The 15,751-nt window shown below is 34.9% G+C and overlaps 1 protein-coding gene across 4 annotated transcripts in view; it reads right to left on the bottom strand.

Annotated features, from left to right (window-relative positions):
• GADL1 (glutamate decarboxylase like 1) overlaps positions 1–15,751 on the bottom strand; it is a 142,983-nt gene that overhangs the window by 28,919 nt on the left and 98,313 nt on the right. For all 4 annotated transcript variants that reach the window (XR_014494075.1, XR_014494076.1, XR_014494077.1 and 1 more), the window contains exon 14: positions 12,084–12,173. Coding sequence is in view for 1 of the 4 variants with exons in the window: in XM_083376150.1 (XP_083232276.1) it covers positions 12,084–12,173 (90 nt within the window). In the remaining 3 variants the exon portion in view is untranslated. The remainder of the gene's footprint in view (positions 1–12,083; positions 12,174–15,751) is intronic.

Below are 15,751 nucleotides of genomic sequence, written 5' to 3'. Positions count from 1 at the left end.
ATCTATACAATGATTTAAAAGATATGGAAGGCGAATTGGCAAAGAAAGAATGCAGAATCAAGGTTGCAGAAACATAAAGCATACCCAGTAAATGACTAGTACTTCTGCAGTGAAATAAGTGAACATGAAATACAGGTAGTCCTCAAGTTAGAAATTTAATAGAGCCTGCCCATTCCATTCACAATTTGAGGATTCATAGGAGTGAATCTCATACTTTTGCCCACACATTCATTAATCAAATGCGCAGTTTGTTAAGTGCACATGAGGTATCTCAGGGTAAGGAATGCCATGGGGGGGCCTAGTGATGGAGCAGACCCCAAGGCCTCCCAACCCACTAAGATACCCATGCTCTCCCCCATGGAGAGGAGAGTTGATGGAAGCTCCTAGGCATGAAAAGTGTTTGAGGTGCCTGTCTCCTACTCCCCCCACCCCCAAAAAGAACACTTTTTGCCTGGACAGAGAGCTGACGGAGACTGGAAACTTCTTCTGCATGCAAATGGGATGCTTGTAAATGGAACAAATTGCTCCATTTCCAACTGCCCATTTCCAAGCAGACAAAGCTCCCAGTCTCCATCAGTTCTCCGTCCAGGCAAAAAGTGTTTGGGCGCCTAGAGGGCATTTGGAAATGGAGCGAATAGCTCCATTTCCATGTGCCCCATAGGCACCCAAACATTTTTCACCCAAAGGGAGACTGGAAGCATTGCTTGTAAATGGGATGCTTGAAAACGGAGCAAACTGCTCCATTTCTAAGAGCCTCATTTGCAAGCAGATGAAGCTTCCAGTTCTCTGTATGGGCAAAAAGTGTTCCGGTGGTGGCAGAAAGGACTTGGGGGAGAGGAGCAGGAGCCAGGTACCGCAAATACTTTTCACGCCAAGAATGGAAGTTTCTGGGGTCTGTCAAAATAAGATGGGTGCCTGAACTCACGCAGTATTACAGCATCCAGCAGCTTCCATCAACTCTCCTCACCCTCAAAGGTAAAGAAACTGCCTCTGCAGTAGTTTGTAAAGGTGAACAACTGCCATGGTGCTGCAACATTAGTAATTTCGGGAGTTGCTTGTAAACACTTGTCTAACTTTGAATGGGTATTAAGTGAACACTTGTAACTCGGGGATTATCTGTAATGGCATATGTCTTACATGAACATATTTTCCAAATGTAAAATCCAAGAGATGGCTTTTGGAGGAAAGGAGCTTCTTAGGCTGTTGAAATTACTACTATTAGTACCTCTTTCTTTAAGATACATTTTTCAGGTATGTTATACCAAACTTAACTTGCAAACTAAGTATATCTTAAATAGTAAGAAGTGGCACATAGAATTTTTTTTACACATCTAGAAATAACTGTTACTCAAGATATTAAACTTCTCCACTTTGGTTCCACAATCCCTGCCATGATACACTAAGAGGAAACTGACCCAAATCTGATCTGAAGACAATGTGTGGCTTGTAAGGGAAACTTTAATAGTAACAGATATTAATTTTTACTTGCAAAATAATTTAATTTTCTATAATTATCCGCTTTATAGCCAGTTGGTAGCAAGGGAGAAAAGCAACCACCATAATAAATATTATGATAAATGCAGTAATAATATAATAAAGAGATTTGACTGGACTCCTGATAAATAATCCCTTTGTACCTTAATTTTCAATATAATTTGGGAATACAAAAGCTTAATCTTTTGGGGAAGGAAAAGAAAAAAATAAATGCTTGGCAAAAGAACATGTCTATATCAAGTATTTCCATTTTCTGCTGAATGGATATTGACCAGATGTTAGGAATAATTTATACTGCTATGGTTCCCCATCTAGAATCACTTTTTAAATAGGTAATTCACATCTTGAAAGATAGTTTGAAGTTGCGGTTGAGGTATCAGACTAGAAACTGGGAGACCGAACTCTAATCCAAAAAGGCAGCTGGGTAAATACTCTCAGCCTAGTAAAAAAGCAAGCAATGGCAAACCACATCTGAAACTATTGTCAAGAAAACTACAGGTACTGATCCAGGCAATCACGAAGAGACAACACTGACTCGAAGGCTTTACAAACAAAGCAAAACAGAATAAAAAGCATCTCACGATCAATATCCTTAAACACAATAAAGTTTTTACACCTTTCCTAAGCCAGGCATCCTATATTATGTAAGATTTTCAGCGAACAATTCTCCACTAATAATGATTTAGGACCTTGAATCTTATAGTATAAGGTTTGTCAATTAGAAAGTGAATACAATTTAAACTCTTTAGACTCCATTTTCCACAGAAAACAGCATTCTACAAATAAGTAAAAAAAGAAAAATACAGATATTTTTTTGAAGGAGAAGAGAAAGAACTGAAGCATACAAGATTTTTTTTTGGTAGTTGCAGATTTTTATGATTATTTCAAAAGGAGCTTAGCAAATATACTAATTAGAGATTCAAATATATTTATGTGATTCTGGTGCCCCCTGATGGCAGATACTTACACTGCTAGCCAAGAATTTTTTTCCAGTAGGAGAAAAAAAAGGTTGTGTTTAAGTTCAAGATTTCTTGCAATAATCAGTTCAGTTCTGATTCAATAATCAGTGCAATTCTGAGTGGCAAGACATTAAAGGACAATCCAAGATTATAATTAAAGTTTAATCTTCAAACATTTTACACGATGGATCCAACATGAAGCTTTATGGAGAACTTTCACAATTTATCAGTGCTATGTTTTGGACTCTTTTCTGTAGCATATCTTTAGATGATATTTATATATATTTTAAAATGAGATGCTGGGATCAGGAGTATTTAGTACCTGTTGCGTACCCTGAAACAGCACAAATGGAACTGTAATGAATAGAAAATATGCCCTGTCAGTCTTTGAAATAAACCAGAACCATCTATTACTCTAAGTTAGAAAGCCGAAAGTTAACTTTAAGATAGAATACAAAGGAAGATTACTTCATTTTTTGCAAAAACAAATCCAAATATGGCCTCTGTTCAATCAGATGCACAAAACTTAATATATTCAGGTGGCACAAAAAATAAAGCTACCCAAGCAAAATAGACACTGCATGCAAAAAGCTGATACATTTTAGACAAAATACAAATTGTTTCCAAGGGGTCTCACCCTCAACCAACTATATTCTAGTCCAATAAAGTACACATGACAAAAACAATTGGTGGCTCATTTCTAGGGGGGGGGGAAACACACTCAAACTGTTTACAATGAAACTTTTAAATAAAATGATTCCATAAAACTGGCACTGTTTCATAAACAATGAAATTGTGACTTTTTGACTACTACAGGCAATGAAGGAATTTTACAAAATAATAAAAGCTGTTACAGTAAATTCTGTTTCACTATGAATGACATAGACACAATAAAACACTTTGCATCTTCCCTGCTCCTGTAACTGGAAAATCTGGTTATTTAAAATAGCGAATCATACTTTGATTACCCACCTTAACTAGAATACAGTCTTATGGTTTAAACTATAGTTAGATAATATTTCTCTCTTAAGACGTAGAAGTCTAATAATAAATAAAATGCCCACTATGGATAGATCAAGCTTTTCTAACTACTTCAAAGGACGTTCTATACATGTAAACTTGTGTTTCTATGTGATCAAGGCACCCCCAGATGTGCACTGTCCATTGGTTTCTGACAATGTATATATTTTTAAAATATATATTTTATTATTTTTTAAAAAACTAACAACCTAGTGCTTAGTAAACAGCATGTTGTCTGGGTTCACAACAATCAATAATAGTCAATTTCTATCCTATCGTACTCTACATAGCAGTTTTCTTTGATAGTCTCTTCCTCCCACATTGTTCTCTTTTGAAAACATTAGGTTAATACAGTTCTTAGTATTTTAGTAACAAAGAGCTTAAATATAAATATTTTTCTAACATTTATCCAATTAGTAATAGCATCAATACAGAACTTCTTTTCTAGTTAGTCCTCTTGGTTGTGTTGTATGTCCTGTTTTCAACATTCTCATTTAGACTTTTTCCCTACAAAATTGAAATAATTTTTTTCTGTTAAGATTTTCTCAAAGTTGATTTACGGTTAAATATCTAAGCTGTTTCCCTCACAATAATCGTCCCAACAATTACATTTCTCATATCATATAGAATACTACTCAGAATAAAAAAAGAAGGGGAAAAAAGAGAAAGAAAAATATCTGTCTCAAACTGAAATTCATTTATACCCCCCATTTTTCATTTTTTTTAACTCTATTCCATTCAATATTTACTAATTAAGTAATCCATTTTATATTTTAACCATATTCAAAGAAATACTTAATCTTTAAAAATTGCATCTGATAAAACAGTTACTTTTCTCATATCATTCATCTCTCTCTCTCTCTCTCTCTCTCTGTGTGTGTGTGTGTGTGTGTGTGTGTGTGTGTGTGTGTGTATAAAGTCTTGCCACTTTCTTGTGAATGTTGTTAAGGATGTGAGAGATAAATCAGGTAAGATGTTGATTTCTTTTATCTTTTTTTGTCTCTCAAGTCTTAGATTTTTTGGTATCTCTGTAATCCATTTTGTCATGCTTTTCTTCTTATCTTCGCCTTTGTTTTGTGATTCTGGGGTGTGGACTATCACTTCCAGTTCTGGTGCTTCTGTCACGTCTTGTGTGTTTTCCTCCATCTGTGTTAAATCACGATCCCTTCTATTGGTAGATTCTTTCATTTTCTGAAAATTCTTACGTTGCGAGATTAACATAAAGATATGTCCATTTATGTCATCAAAGTTATTTTCAGTTTCATTGTGGTTTAGAGCCATTGTTGTTTGGATTAGTTGCAACATATCAAGCATTTCCTCCTGGAAAGTATTTGGTTTTTCTTCACAAAGTTCTTTTTTCAAGCTCTTGAGATTCCATGATTGCTAAAATTAAAAAAAAAATTCTCTGAAAACAGCTTTAAAGTCATAGTCAATAGGTGTTTATCATCCAGGTAGGTCAGTTATGTTTTTTTCAATTATAATCTTTGCTTATTGTGGGTGGCCCAGAATGTTTTGTTAAGCTCTTTTTAAAGATCAGAGAAGGTTATCTCATTCTGGGTGTCTTGCCAAAACTTATAAGAAAACAGCTAAAGTTATATATTCTGTTCCACCATTAGATGTCAGCAACCGTATGTTTTTTGTCCCCCTTAATAGTTTAATTCACCACTTCCTTCACGGGAGGATGGGGCAAAGTTCCCCCTCCTTTTCACTTTTGGAGGCTTTTTTGCTTCTTGGGGTATCTTTTGCAAAAGTTCAGGATATAGAGTAGGAGAGAGAAGATCAAATTTCTCACCCAATTTCAGCACACTGTTCACCAATGTTCTGGTGAGTATTTGTGGACTTTGGCTGCAAGTAGCTTAGGCTGGTTACCGAGGTGGGGCCACCCTTTCTTCTGTCGTGTTAGAGGAGAATTTCCCAATTGAACGGTATGACCTCTGTCATTCCTGAATCTCTGGGGTGCCCCTCTTTCTTCACTGCCTCTTCGGGGCGGCTTTAGATCCATTTAGGGTCCCCTGGCAGGGCGAGAAAAGCCACAGGAAGCGAAGCTTTCAGAATCCTGTGACCATGTACCACCGGGAAAACCAGAAGCTCCTGACAATGTATATCTTAACTACACATATGACTTGTACTTCTGCCAGATTTATACTCTCACTCTCTCCCAAATGGTTTTTCTGAAGTGCCAAAATTTATCGCCAACTCAACTTTATCACACTTGCTTATTTATAAGATTTAAATGGCTGCCTATCTTGTAGAACACAATTCTAGGTGACTCACAACAACAATAAGACCAGAAACAAGAAAAAAACAAAAAAACCAGGCACTTATTCCATGATCACCAATCCATCAAATCATACATTCCTTAAGCTTCCACCTCAGTCAATCCCAGCTGATAGAAGAAAAACACTCCTTACAGGTTTTTGGAAAGATGAAGTTTTGGGAAGCAGAAAATGTACAAGTCTAGGATGGTTACACTTTCCCAGTTGAAATTATGATTAAGTCCAAGCCAAATCAAAAAGCACTAGAGAATTCTGGAAGCCTGGCATTTTGACAAATTGGTCATCAGAAGACACATGAACACAAACAAGATCTATATACTGTACAAAAAAGACAATTAACACCAAAATATCAAAATACTCACCAAGACCATTCCCACCAACAATGACAGGGCAAGCTACTAGAACGTAAACTGAGAGCAAACCTCACTCCCTACCAGCATTGATTATGTTACCTAGTTTGGTTGATGAAATGTCTGCAAGAAAATAACCAAATACTCAAGCTCAGAAAGCACCAAGAATCCCTCATTTCAACTCTGAGTTACAAACATTCTCCTTTATCAGCACATCTTACTTTCTTACTGCAACACAGAGATTACAGCCATATTCAGTTTTATTTTAATAAATGTAAGATTTGTCTTATGTATGAATGGCCAAATTTTCAAACTTAACTGAATGAAGAAAACAAGAGGTAAAAAAATATTCTAAATTCATCCTTGAGTATCAAAGTTTTTCTGTTAATTGCATAAAGCTTGAAATGAAAATGCCACCAGGGGGCCCATGAAGAACTCACATAAGCCATTTAAAATGCAATCTCTCTAAATCAGATCTGTTTTGTTCAGCAGTAGTTTTAGTGACATATTTAATAAGAACCTTTTTAATATTTTCAAAATAATGTATGATTTTAATATTTACTACTAATTTACCAGATTATAATTTCTAATGAAATAAAAATTATCCCTGCAAGATCATGCTTATTCAGTAGTTTAAAGAGATTCACAAACATCTAACTGCGCAGAACTAATTGCAAGATATATGATCTTATGAATAATGCCTGCTTAGATGTCACCTTTCTCATAATCTGCCTATTAGTTTCAAAGGTGACAATAATAAGTCATAATCACCATGCTGAGTCAGAAAAGAACCATTAAATATAAGAACTCAACACTTTAAAGGATGTAATTTATAAATATTGCATCAATAGCAAGGAAGAGTACATTAGAATTAGTTCCTGTCAAGATTATATTCATTCATTTATTCTTTAAGTTGACAACTACAGGTAATCCTCAAGTTACAACAGTAACAGAACAGCCCAATTTGGTCGAAATTTGAGATGATCTTTAGTGAATCACATTATGTGAACACACTCCTATCCTGATCTCCCTAATGCATATGTTAAATTATGTGTACATTAAGTGTGCATGAAGTGCATCAGGGATGCCTACCATGGGCCTCACAAGGCCTAGCCCCCACCTCTGAAATACCCCATGCTCCACTTCCCATGTTTTGGGGTACCTCTCAATGGCTTGCTTACCTTGTGAAGATCTGCAGAGTTCAGGATGTGGGCGAACGGAAGGAGAGCAACCCTCTCTTGTTGGGCCATGTGGGGGAATTTCCATTGGCACCTTTTTCCTTTTTCCATACTCAGTGTGCATTTTGAAACCTGAGCTGCTATAATTCTCGGTAAACGAGCCATTCCCCCTCCCTCCACATTGCCACTTTGGCTCTTAACACTGTGTTGTTTGTTCTCCGGGTGGGAGAGGCCGCTCAGGTGAATAGAAAAAAACCTTTCAGTGCACATTTTGAAATCTGACCTGCCTCTGCCAACATGGAGAGCACAATATGCTACAAACATAACGCAAATAATCAGCATCTTTATTTTTAAGATAAACCTCTAGTTCCCCAGAAGCTCCAAATGCATTCTTAGAGAATAGTAATGACCAGCGGTTGCAACTTATCTTTTATTATTTATTTATTTGTCATCCATCTTGTGGTTCAAAGTGGCTCTATCTAATTTTATTAGCTAATTTGGTCACCAATCCAAGGAAATAAACTACAGTACTAGTAAGTTAAGACAGATAGAACATATTATAGGGGTCTGGAAGGGGTAATAGGAATCACTATCATCATTTTGTCTTCTGCTAAATTGTCATTTGTGACTGGCAGGTCTCTCATGGTCTTTTGTGTAAAAAGCTTAACATTCCAAAGAAGCCTGCCTATTCTAGTCATTAATGCATGTCTTAAAAATTATGCACTGGGATCAGTAATGTATAATACCATAAACGTATCACCCCTACAATTACAGCAAAGCAACAATCCCTGTTTTTTTAATTTTTTAAAAAATGTTTTCTTGATTTTTAACAATTACAATCTTTAGTGCTTAGTAAACAATGTGTTGTTCACATATTTAACATTAACTTCTTCAATATAAATCTGTTCAGTATTGCATAATTCAGGTTTTTTTTCCCCTGATACTCCTTTCTTCCCCATATCTTTTCCATTTTGCCCTCATTACACTATTATAATTTTTGCTACTGTTGATGCATAAAAAGTTAAATATAAACATCATTATATTTTACTAATGTTATACAAATAACAGTATCAATTCATAAATCAATATCCTGTTTTTCATGCTCTTGTTAAAATTTGATTTCCCATCAATATTTAAAATCTTTGTCAGTTATGATTTTCTCAATATTAATTAGATTTATATAGCGAAGAATTTTATTCATACTATTCTCTTATTTCATATATCGAACAAAGAAAAAAATGCTATTTTAATTCTAAATCATATCTTTCATTATAAAAGTCTAATTATATTTAAGGGTTATCTGTTCTTTTAATCATATTCAAATAGATATTTAATCATATAATGCCCCTCTAATTGGTCAAATCTTCTGTTTGTTAAGTCTAACTCTTGCTTTCTTTGCCAAATAGCTTTCCAGGCCAAGGTAATTAAGTTGCCCAGGAATTTTCTTTCTATTTTTGTAAAAGTTGCTTGGAATGATGAAGACAATTTTGGTAGGGTATTTGGTGTGGGGGGGAGGAATTCACCCATTTATATTCCTTAAGCAACTCCCACTTTTTTCTTCCTCAATTTCTCTTTCCATTTTTTGTCTCCCAAGTTGTGACATTTCCCCTGACAGATCTATATTGCATTTTTAAAAATCTTCCTTATCATCACATATGTTTTGCAGACCTAAGGGGTAAAGCGTCAATTCCATTTTCATTGTTATAGCTAAGTCTTGCAGTGTTTTATTTGTATGTGGTAGTTTATATTTCCCTTCTTTTATCTCTTCCGTCTCTGGGTCAATTTCCTCTGGTCCATCTTCTGATTTCTGGTTTATTTGTTCATACTTTGTAGTCATTGTCTGGGAATTTTCTAATTGTAATTTGAAGATTTGCTTATTTATATTAGCTAAATTGTTTTTAGTCTCATTATGATTTCTTTTTGTGTCCTCTTTGTGTGCAACAATTGTTTGGTGAATTAGTTGTAGCATAGAGTACATTTCCTTCTGAAAGGTGTTTATTTTTATTGAGGCATCATTCTTGAGATCCTTTATTAGCCTGTGTGGGAGCTTCAAATGGAGTTGCAAGGTAAATTTTCCTACCACTTTGAGCTGGGTGCAAAACATCCATTTTGTTTACCCCCCCCCCTCCAGATAATCTGTCAAAACTTTTATGTTCTCCAAATACAAGTCTTGTCTTGTATCACCAATCTTAATAAGAGTAAAGTTTCATCTAGTTTTCTGGTCTTTATGTGTAGCCTTTATAATCCAATAGGTTCCATAATATGGGTCCAGTCCTAAAAGCAATATTTTATAGTGATCCTTTGTCTCAGGTGTCCAAGAATTGTCGGTCAGGCAATGTTGTAATCCACAAAGTTCAAAGTGTTCAAAATGTTCAACCACCTGAAAACAGTTCAAAAGTCTCTCCCAGCCAGACATAGTCAAAAGCCAAAATTTTCTTTTTCTCCCAATAGTTCTTGAGATTAAAAGTCCAAGCTCAGTAGATGTTTATAGTCCAAGAAGATCAGGGTGATAAATATACCAAAATATTTTCCTTTATTGCCAGATATTCTCCATTAAGCTAGGAGTCACCAAGCAGCCAGGAAGCTACTTGTAGTGCTATACTCAAATCCACCACTAGATGTTAATCAAAATCCATTTTCCACTCTTAAGACAAAGGGTTGATTTCTCATATTTCACCTCAATGTTTTTATTCCAAAGAGAAAATCTTAACAGTTCTCAGCTCTCAAATTTATCAAAACTGTAGCTTTATGTTATTTCCACTTCAGTATTATATATTTCTGTCCCCCATAAAAGAAATTAAAACACTGCTTCCATTCCTCTGGAAGGGTGGGGTTACAATCTCCTTCCTTCTCACATTCGGACGTTTTTAGCTTCTTGGGAGTCTTTCCCAGGAAATTCAGTTGTAGAATAGTAAAGAAAGGATCAATATTCTCACCCAGTTCCAAACATGCTGTTTATGATCTGCTAATTGGTGCTTTTCTTCTTCAGTTGTCAGTTGCTAATGGCTGGCAACAAGAATGTACCCAGTTTTTCCCTTGCCAGTTTGGAGGGGTTTCCTCAGATCAAATGGAAAGACCACCATGTCTCCGTGATCGACGAGGCATCCCTCCTCCTTCATCACCTCTTCAGGGTGACTTTATGCCCTTTTAGGGCCCCCAGCAGGGCAAAATCAGATGCAGAAGGCAGAGCCCTGCCTTCTTGCATCCGTACCACCACAACGCAAACCAGAAGTCACAATAATCCCTGTTTTAATTTGGTATATCAGTAATTCTCCCCTGGATACACATTTCTATTTGAATAATTCCAGTTTTTAAGAAAAGAATAGTAAGAAAATTCAGTCTGGGTACATAAGTTTCAGCTACCAAATTCTCTTCCACATTCCAGAAATGCCACATATACTGTACAAGAAAATATCAGTACAAATCAACATTGCAGTATTGGTATTTTCAAGGCTTCTTTCCACATGGTATCACACAATCTGGTATTAGCCTACTATTACAAACTTAACAGAACTTTTCATTATTGTGTTGGAAAGAAGAGAAAAAGCTACAGGAACAGACACCTATTTACTTCATATTTGAATGCAGACCAATTTATTATTGTATTTCCTGACAGAATAATTAATCAGTGAGACAACTTGCCTCCAGAAGTTGTGGGTTCTCCAATACTGGAGGTTTTAAGAAGAGATTGGACAACCATTCGTTTGAAGTGATATAGTTTTTTTTTACTTGAGCAGGGGAGTTGGACTAGAAGATCTTTAAAGTCCTTTCCAATTCTGTTATTTTGTTATTTGTAAATCAATCAATTATAATTCAAAATCTGCAGTTCCCTGAATTTTGGTATGGCATTTGCCAAGTATAAAATAGTACATCATAAATGCATTTGTATGAAAATACATACATTATGAAAACAATGTACAAAATATACTGTATGAAGGAACATTGAATGTACTTTTGCCTGTATGCAGGTTTTGCTAACAAAATTTTAGCACATTTAAGAAAAAAGTGTAACAAAATATGCATATGAACGTAAGTTTCTTTTTTAAAAAAAATATATTCGTAAAAATATTGCTAGCTTATTTTTTTGTAATCTTAACATTAGGTTGTGGGATGTTCCTAAAGTTAATCCAATTTGATTGCCTAATATTTCAAATATTAAATATCTATACAAAGGAGAAGAGTTAAGACTTCCCTGGGCAGCACAAACTACTTTTCATTCTCTATATTGTAGACAAGTTGTTTGACATCAGAAATTATTCCTAAACCTTTTCCTAGACATAATATCTACTAATAATGCTAAATGAATCCCAAGGACAATGTTAAATGTCTAAAACTGGTGATGAATGCTATGTCTAGACAATGGATGCAGACAATGTTGTTCATCTTGCCTTGGCTTTGATAGCAAGTGGAAAAAATGCATAATGTCTGCATCCATTACATGAAGAAAGAAATTTAATTGGCCTTACCTAAACTGTGATTACGGTAAAATCAATTCTTATCTATAGTTCAAATTAAAACCCAGATGGTCTTAATTCTGTGAATATTTTAAAAACCAGAGCTTAATTTTATCACAAACCATAAAAGGAACATAAATCTCTAAAACAATCCACATGTTTCCAACATCTTCTCTAACAAGTTTCTCTTCTATGTCTTAAATAAGGGGGTACAAGGCAGAAATTCACCAGACATAGTTGTATTAGTATACTAGTACAAAACATTGATGGAAATGTCATTTGCTATGTATCTGTTAAAAAAAACCCAGGAATCTGGTTATTGAAAAGACATTTCTTATAGTATAGTACTCACACGACTGAGCTTTTCCCAGAATTCTGGTTCTTTCTCCATCTTTCTTAGGCTAGGTGGAATATACCAGAAGCAAATATTTGCATATTCTGGCTGAAAAGGTAAGGAAAAATAATCTTCACAACATAAAAAGAGCATTGACCAACTACTAAATGAATACAAATGTAACAGTCCAAATGGGTAGACATCAAATCTTACCCCAATTCACAAACACACAAGTACACACACAATGTGTTGGTATCAAACCTATTAATCTACTTCAACATTTCTACATAAGATGATGATGGTTTGTATAATTAACCATTTCATAATTCCTGAGTAAAGTTTATATCTGTTAAATTTGTATCTTGCATTTTCAACATAAACATAGTTCTGTTCCATTATATGATGACTTACTTTAAGATATTACAAGTAAATATAATGATGCAAGCTGGGAAGAAAAAAAATCTCCAAAACAATTTTGATACTGTTTGTTTGGGTTATACAGTATCTTCAAGAGCTGCATTAACTGAGTTACCTTCAGGCCTTTGGCAAACCTAATACATTGTGATTTATTGCATCTTAATTTATTACAGTTTGCAAAATGATCACTGAAAGATGATACCATCTCCTCTTTGGTTTTATTTCATAATCTTTGCTAACGTGGAAAGATATGACAAAGTTAGAGAAAACTTCATACAATCAAGAGAGGTTTCGGGATGAATGACAAAGTAAAATGGGTATCATGGAGACTCTGAAGTATTGGTTATCCATAAGATCATCTGTCCACCTCATTTAATTTTTTAAAGAGCTTTATTTAAAATAAAAAACAATTTGACATGCTGAAAAAATAAAATAAAATACCACCCTTAGGATTAGCTTTACTTCCAATGAGGTTCCCTATAAGTACTTGTAGAATATTAAAAAAGTCATGAGGTGAGGTTGTAAACAGCCTGATTTTCTACTAATGAAGGAGAATATTTCTAACTCCGAGTTGAACTGAGGAATCCAGCACCAAGGATTTCTCAGCTTGATATTGTGGTTCAGGTATGTATCTAGAAAGTCCAGAATAAAAAGTTGTAGTAAGAGACTAAGATTGCAGGAATGTCAGAGCATGCACCGTCTTATTGCACTGAGATAACCCAGAAGTAAGTACAGTAAGCAGTGGTCTATATTAAATGGTGGTTTATCTTACACTATCTACAACAGGCATGTCAAACTGATGGCCCTTAGGCCAGATGCATCATTCTGAAACCGCGCCAACCCCATTGCCGGCAATGGGGAAAAAGTCACGATACATTGTGCAATGTCACGTGATGTCACGTGTTTGACATGCCTGATCTACAATATCATACAACAGGAACAATATACATATACATGTTAATACAGCAGGCTCCAACCCACACAGCAGGTACAGTAGGAAACAGAAGAGAGAGCACACATCTGCAGAGCCTTCCCTTTTATACAAAGCTCTTAAAGAGACACAGACCCAACTGGCTCTTAAAGGGACATAGACCCTGCTGAGTCATTCCCATCATTACATCATACATCTTACATCAGCTGGCTAGCTTCTAAGTGATTACCTTGACAGTATGTATGTAAGATGTACGTACATATGTAGTTACAAATCTATGTGTATATGTCATTAGGGCAAGAAGGATCAATTTTAATTTCTTACCACCTAGTAAATGACTATGTTTTGAGGAGCCACATAGCCACTTTATGAACGTGCAAGATTCCCATGGCAACTCTTTGGTGTGAATATCGATTATGTAATTTCCATTCCCAAGAAAGTTCTGATCTTGAAAATCACTGGCTGTTATCTTTAAACAGAAGTATTAAATTGATCCTCTAATTCTCTCCTAAGTATCTAGACTACAGACCACATTATTATTCCTTCAACATACCAGTTACTATGCCACACGTCCTGATCCTGCTACCACTAATCTATCCTTGAATGAGTGAACTCTGGACAATCAATTCTCTGTTAATTTCTGCTTATTCTGTGAGGTTTGCTCATTCATGGTGTTTTTTTTTACATCAAAGGGGCCTTTTGTTTCCTTTTTTGTCTAGAAGTACTGCTTTTAAATTAAAACAAGAAGTCCAATAAAATCCTGGTATTAACTACCAGAATCTTCAATCCAATTTTGCCTTATGTAGATTGATGCAATTGTTTTCCTTTACTTTTCCTCTGGATGCTAGGTAATTTTCGCTTATTTTTTAACAACCTACGTGTAAGTGTCTATACTGCCCGGTTTTCTGTTATGTATTTCTAACTTCTTATTGTTTTAAATGTGTTATGTATGTACACACTTTGAGAGGAAGCAACTAAATTTCATTTTTAATGTGTGCCATTATGCCCACAGGAAAAAAAAATAACAATAAAGGTTATCTATAATTCAGAATTGTATCCAATCCCTGATCTGATTTAAAATAGCAAAATATTCTGCATGAGACTGGAAAGCCTTCCACGTTTATTTTTTATTTCTGCAAGTTAAGTTTTGAAGTCTAAAGATGGAGTTCTGACAACCCCCGCATTTTAACTCCTTTTTGCTGATCTTGCAAGAAGTAGAGTTTTAGGAAAGTTTATTAAGAATGGCTCTTGGCATCTTTTGGATATTTGGGGGCTATTGTAGACCAGCTTCACTTAATGCAGAGGACATCAGATAGGTCAGAATATAACTCTTATCATCCATAACCAGCAGGGCTAAACGCCATGATGAAAGTTGAAATTGTGAATAGTCAGAGGTCAAATAATGATCCCATTGCTGACAACTATTTTTATAGCCTCATTTGATTTAGAAAGATAACACTTATGCTACAGTAGTTGTTTTTTCCATTGCTACACTACAAGGAAATTGCAATTTTATATTTATGCTTGGTATAAATATATATAGATGTTAAATTTTCAGGAATAATGCGACAGGATTAGAGATCTGGTTTCATAATATCATAATCTAATTCTTTGATGCTCTGTAAATAAACCACACTTCCTTTCTTTTGGCATTGTTCTGAAATGATATTTTTGGATTTGAACAGAATCCAGTTCTAGCTTACCAATTGTAGACAACTAAGATCTGTTGTTAATGACAGCAAATTTAATATCAATAAAACAGATTGCAGAATTAGTCCTTTTTGGCATAGAAATGTGCTAAGGAATAGCATGAAGACGTTCATATATTCTATTTCAATTAAAAGAGGTTCAGAAATACTTAAGTAACATGTTTGAGAACAGCTGTAGCTGCTATAATCAGTTTAAGAGAACTGTGATATATAGTAGAGCTTAATATAAAAAGATTATGTTATTATTATGTGTCTCAGAGAAGAACTATCAGGATTGCATTCCTGTTTTTTTAAATATCCCATTACTCACTCTTCACATTATAACAGCCTTTCCAATCTGATCCCAGATGAGTTGGAAATCAATTCTGATCAATCTCAAGTCAGTGGTAGAATGGATGGTATATCAGTTTTGGAAAGATTAGATTGGGAACTATGGGACTCATGTCAATTTAATAATCCCGACAGAGTTTGTCTTACAAATAACTGGAACATGACACTTTAGGCTCCTTAACAGATGACAATTTAGAGTAGTGTGAAATTCATAATGAATTCACAGCAGTCATTAACTTCTAAAATACTCAGTTTAGGAAAAGAACATCTAAAGCTTTACATATGTTTTATCTTTTCCT

The sequence above is a fragment of the Vipera ursinii genome (genome assembly GCF_947247035.1).
Source record: "Vipera ursinii genome assembly, chromosome: Z".
NCBI classification, from domain to species: Eukaryota; Metazoa; Chordata; class Lepidosauria; order Squamata; family Viperidae; genus Vipera; species Vipera ursinii.
The sequence above is the reverse complement of the archived record's forward strand: the minus strand, read 5'-3'. Positions and strand labels throughout refer to the sequence as shown.